This window comes from Dermacentor silvarum, chromosome 5 (assembly GCF_013339745.2).
Source record: "Dermacentor silvarum isolate Dsil-2018 chromosome 5, BIME_Dsil_1.4, whole genome shotgun sequence".
Lineage (NCBI taxonomy): Eukaryota > Metazoa > Arthropoda > Arachnida > Ixodida > Ixodidae > Dermacentor > Dermacentor silvarum.
In genome coordinates this window covers 112843318-112848969 of record NC_051158.1, presented here as the reverse complement: position 1 = coordinate 112848969, position 5652 = coordinate 112843318, and the positions used below count along the sequence as shown (strand labels likewise).

Genomic DNA, 5652 nt, shown 5'->3' with positions numbered 1-5652 from the left:
CCATTCTTACCATGTACATCATAAACAGCAGCAGGGATAAAGGGCAACCCTGTCTCAGTCCCTTGTTGATATCACCTTTATCCTCGCTTCTCATCCCATCCCATTCAAAACAAACAGTATTTTCTCTGTAAATCTTCATCAATAGCTGTATACAGTCATTGCCTATACCTTACCTTCCAGAATATCCCACAAAATGTAGCAGTCTATGTTGTGATACGCTCCAGTAATGTCTAAAAAAGTCACATATGGCGGTCTCCTTTCTTTGGATATTTCAATACGCTGAGTAAGGACAAATAAGTTGTCATCCAGATGACTACCGATTCTGAAGCCATTCTGGAGTTCTTCCAATATGTCATTATTCTCTGCCCATGCTGGCAGCTTCAATTTAATCGCCGTCATTGCTAACCGGTATATTGGCGATGTAATGGTCAACGGTCTATATGAGTGAATTATATCTTTTCCCCTTTACCTTTATCAACCCTTTAAATTGGGCGATGGCACAGGCCACCTAGCCGTGACTATCAACATATTTTGTACTTTGTAGAGGATGAAATTTCACCCTTGCCTTGATTTTAGCCACCAATCAGATAACCTCTGTTTGGTTATTTCTACCCGCTTAAAGTGTATTGTGCCTCCAATGTCCTGAAACCCCAATGCTTTGAAAAAATCAGCCCCGTTGTTTTGCACTGTAGGGTTAAGCCCTTTACAGAAAAGTATGAGGTGTTCAACCGTTTCCTCTTGCTCTCCACATGCACCACACAACGTGTCTATACCTTGGTACTTGACTCGGTACATCTTAGTCCGCAATACTCCCGTCCTGGCTTCAAACAAAAAAGAGCTTCCCCTAGAATTATAGATATTTTTGGGGCAATTTCTTGCTTGAAAGCTCTATATGTTCCCAGTGCTGATTTCGTCTGCATCCCTTGTTTTCGATAGACCCCTCTCTGTTTCTTTAACCTTTTTCTTAACCGCTGTTTTCTGGTTTGCACCCCTCCTACAGTCCAAATATTTGACTGACAATTTTCTTGTCAGCTTCCTCCATTTTGTGTCCACATTCCTCAGATACAAATAACTGAAAACTCTCCTTGCCCACCGCTTTTCTGCCATTTCTGTCAATCGCTGCTCAAGTTCTATCTTGCTGCTAGCTTCCCTGCCTTCGAATGACGTCCATCCCATGTCACCCTGTACCCCCTGATTTGGTGTATTTCCGTGTGCTCCCAAAACAAGCCTACCTACCCCTCACTGCTTAACTTCCAACCTTGCTCGAACCTCTGATCTCATGCACAGGACCGCATTGCCGAAAGTCAAACTAGGGACCATCACCCCTTTCCAAATCCCTCTCACCACTTCGTATCTATTGTAATTCCACAGTGCCCCATCTTTCATCACAGCTGCATTCCTGCTACCTTTAGTCGTTACATATTTTTCATGTTCCGTTAGGTACTCAGCCCATTGTTTATCCACACTCCAAGATATCCTATCCTCCTGTATCCTATGCTCGCTGCCCTGATAACAGTTAAACCTGCTTATAACGAACCTCCATATAACGAATTCCTGGATATAACGAAGTTTTTCTATTCCCTGCTGTTACTTCATAAAAGCACATGTATTTGAGACCTCTACGTAACGAAGTGGCAGCGGGAGACCCCCTCGAAATAACGAATTTCCCCTGCCCACAACCTAGAGATTTCGCCCTAAATTTTGTCATTTTTGCGGGAGCAGCAACCGGAAGCACCTTCTCTGCCGCAACGGAATGCGAAGCAGCGGCGTCGCGCTAGGCGCGCTGGAATTCACGGTGACTGCGAGGCGAGAGCGAGCGCACGTTATAAGGAGCACTTCATTGGCGCCCGACTGGCCACTCGAGGCACTTTGCGTGTATTCGCGGGCTTCTTTCACACTCGGAAAAACACTTTTATGTAGCACGTATTGAACAAAAGAAAGCTGTATCGGGAGTTCTTCATGTTGCTCTACAATTTTCTCATTGACACTTTTCAACTAATTGTAACAATTCGGGAGGACACTTAAGCTTCGCTTTTAAGAGTGGAACGCCATAGCATTCAAAGATCCCTGACTGCTTCTCACACTTCCCGACAACTGCAGTTTAAGCAGCCGTTATGGTTACCGGGAAACACTGGTGGTGAACGATACATGCACGAAGGTGAGCTTTCTGGTAGAAACAAGGCCTCTTGCGTGGGGCGATCCCGGACATAATGCACAGCCGCGCCAAAGAAATTTCATAATTTCCAGGTTTCCATTTTCGTTTCGTACTTTTAAGATTTCAGTCTGAGAAGATTTAACATAAAAGGCATGGGCTGTGGGTGTTTTGTTTCATGGCATTTGCTTGTGGATTGTCATTCTCAAAATTCTGAGGAAAAGTTTTCCCAAGAATGCAAGACAAGGTATGAGCAGCTATAATGATAGAATGGTGTGGCATACCTAAATATATTTGGAGGGCCAGCGTGGTTAGGGATGATTTTCTCGGCCGCGGGCGCCAAAGCCGACACCGGACTTTCTGCGACACGGGGCCCTTAACGCTGTCGCGTTTATATTTCAGAAGTTGATTAATTAAGACAAAGTATGTCATTAGGCGGAATGCAAAAAAACTATCTGAATATCTCTTAGCAGCGGCAAACAACGTTACCTTGGTTTTGTCCAGCTGTGTGGCACTTGCATATGTTTAAATCATTGTGCATGATAGTTGGGCTACACTGTATAACAATATACCGTATTTTCCGGTCTATAAGTCACGTCCCCCTCAGAATGGCAGTGCCCCCCCCCCCCCCCCCCCCAAAAAAATGTGTATGAGACGCACCTGTTCATTCGGTGAGCAATGTTAAAAAAATAGTGACGTTTCACTTGGTGAATGCGGGTCACGTATGGATGCCATTCATTCCATTACTTCGTCCTCTGCTATAGAGGTCTTCCAGATAAGAGAAAATTCGGAGTAGCGGACAACATTGATGAATTCTACAGCGTTAATGAGAGGGTAGCAGTCGTCGTAATAAAGCTGAATAGGAGGTATAGAATGAAAATAGTACAAGCCTACACCCCAACCTCCAGTCATGACGATGAAGAAATAGAACAGTTTTATGAAGATGTTGAATTAGCAATGAGAAAAGTGCAAACGCAGTATACTATAGTCATGGGAGACTTCAATGCAAAGTGGGGAAAAAGCAGGTTGGTGAGCAAGCCATTGGCAACTACGGCATCGATTCTAAAACACTAGAGTAAAGATGTTGGTAGAATTCGCAGAAAGGAATAGGCTCAGGAGGCGCTTCAGGAATAGGCTTCAGGAAGCGCAGCAACATAAAGTGGACCTGGAAAAGCCCTAATGGAGAAACAAGGAATGAAATAGATTTCATACTCTCTGCCGATCCAGGATTTCTAGATCTAGATCTAAGGTCTAGGATTTCTCTCAATTTGAAGAGAGAAAGAATAAAATTAGTCAAGAAGAAACAGGCCAACCTAGACATAGTGAGGGTAAAAACAGACCAATTCAGGCTGGTGCTCGCAAACAAATATGCTGCTTTAGAACAGGAAGATGAAGACAGCATAGAGGTAATGAATGTAACAATAACTAGGCTGATCTCGGAAGCAGCAATTGAAGTGAGAGGTAAGGCACCAAGGCAACTAGTAGGTAAGCTAACAAAGTAACAAAGGACCTAATCAAAAAATCACAAAACATGAAAGTGTCAAACGGATCAACAAGAAGAAAGTACGGATATTCGAAATTATAACATGGAAAAGATTGAGGAAGCAGTAAAACATGGACGCAGCATGAAATCAGTGAGAAGAAAACTTAGCATAGGACATGGCAAAATGTATGCACTGAAAGGTAAGCAGGGCAATTATAATAAGCAGAGCAATGATAAACAGAGCATCAGCAATAACGATGACATAGTAAAAGCAGCGGAAGAATTCTATACTGACCTGTACAGTTACCAGAGCAGCCAAGCTACTTTCACTCGAAGTAGTGATGAACAGGATACAGAGGCTCCTTCTTTAACTAGCGATGAAGTTAGAAGGGCCTTGAAAGACATGACCAGGGGAAAAGCTGCTGGATAAGATGGAATAACAGTCGATTTAAACAAAGATGGAGGAGATATCATACTTGAAAAGCTTGCAGCCCTTTATACGCAATGCCTCACGACTTTAAGTGTACCAAAAAGCTGGAAGAACGCCACGTTATACTCATCCATAAGAAGGGAGACGTTAAGAATTGAAGAATTATAGACCCATTAGCTTGCCTTTCAGTACTGTATAAAATATTCACCAAGGTAATTTCCAATAGAATCAGGGCAACACTTGACTTCAGCCAACCAAAAGAACAGGCTGGCTTCAGGAAGGGATATTCTACGATGGATCATATACATGTCATAAATCAGGTGATAGAGAAATCTGCGAAGTACAATCAACCTCTCTATATGGCTTTTATAGGTTATAAAAAAAACATTTGATTCAGCAGAGATACCAGCAGTCATAGAGTCATTGCGTAATCAAGGAGTACAGGAGGCAACGTGAATTTCTTGGCAAATATCTACAAGGATTGCACAGCAACTTTGGGTTCTCCACAAGAAAAGTAGACAGATACCTATCAAGAAAAATTGAAGGACACTTTTTAAATTCCAAAGTGTGTTCGTGAGAAGCCTGTGGCCATTCGACGACTATGCCATGTCTTTTTTTTTTTTTTTTTTTGTGATGACACTCCCAGTGGAATGGACACAGGCTTTCGCCTGTGGCTGGATGGTACCAAGCGATCCGGTGATGCTACCCCGGCAAGCGGTTCGGAGAAAGCGCCCCAAGAAAGTGGATTCCCACGATATCAAACGCCAGAGAAGATGAGCGAAATGCGCCTACGGCGGGCTAACATGTCACCGGGTACCAAGGCCAGAGAAGCGGAACGGAAGCGCAACAGCGAGTGGCCGCGTCACCGGACACCAAGGCCAGGGAAGCGGAAAGAAAGCGGCAGCAGCGAATGGCCGCGTCACCAGGCAAAGGCCAGGGAAGCAGAAAGAAGCGGCAGCAGCGAGTGGCTCGTCACGGGCACCAAGGCCAGGGAAGCGGAGCGTAGACGGCAGCAGCGATTGGCCGCGTCACCGGGCACCAAGGCCAGGGAAGCGGAGCGTAGACGGCAGCAGCGAGTGGCCGCGTCACCGGGCACCAAGGCCAGGGAAATGGTACGAAAGCGGCGCAGTGGCTGCCGTCGCAACTGGGTCCTAGCAACGACTACAGCAACACACCATAACTGGCTGCTGCAACGAGACGTCTGACGAAGCAGCGTTGCCGCACGCGCCGCTGTGCCATCACGTGATGCTGAGAGTGTAAGGGAGAGAGGCCACAGATGGCACCATTACAGGTCACCGGAGGTCGGACACTGCCGCAGTGCATCACTGATTGGACGAGGTAAGGGGGAGAGGCCACAGCTGTAGCGGCGCAACTGTTCTATGCAACGTATGCATCACGTGCTTTCTGAGAAAGTGTGAGGGAGAGGCCACAGATGGCCCGTTCCAGGGCAGGACGGTCGGAGCTGCGGAGTAGAGCCATTAAAGGCTTTCGGGCTAAAAGTGGGTCAGCCAAGGAAACACAATCTCTCCTTTGCTATTCACTGCATGTTAGCAGAAGTATTCAAGCTCTTAACTGGAAGGCTTAGGA

The 5652-nt window shown here is 45.6% G+C and overlaps 1 protein-coding gene across 1 annotated transcript; it reads left to right on the top strand.

Annotated features, from left to right (window-relative positions):
• Nucleotides 1-4868: 4868 nt before the first annotated feature.
• On the top strand, nt 4869-5270 carry LOC119454341 (octapeptide-repeat protein T2-like). Its single transcript, XM_037716297.1, has one exon. The coding sequence runs from the start codon at nt 4869-4871 to the stop codon at nt 5268-5270; it is 402 nt and encodes a 133-aa protein (XP_037572225.1).
• The last annotated feature ends 382 nt before the right edge of the window (nt 5271-5652 follow it).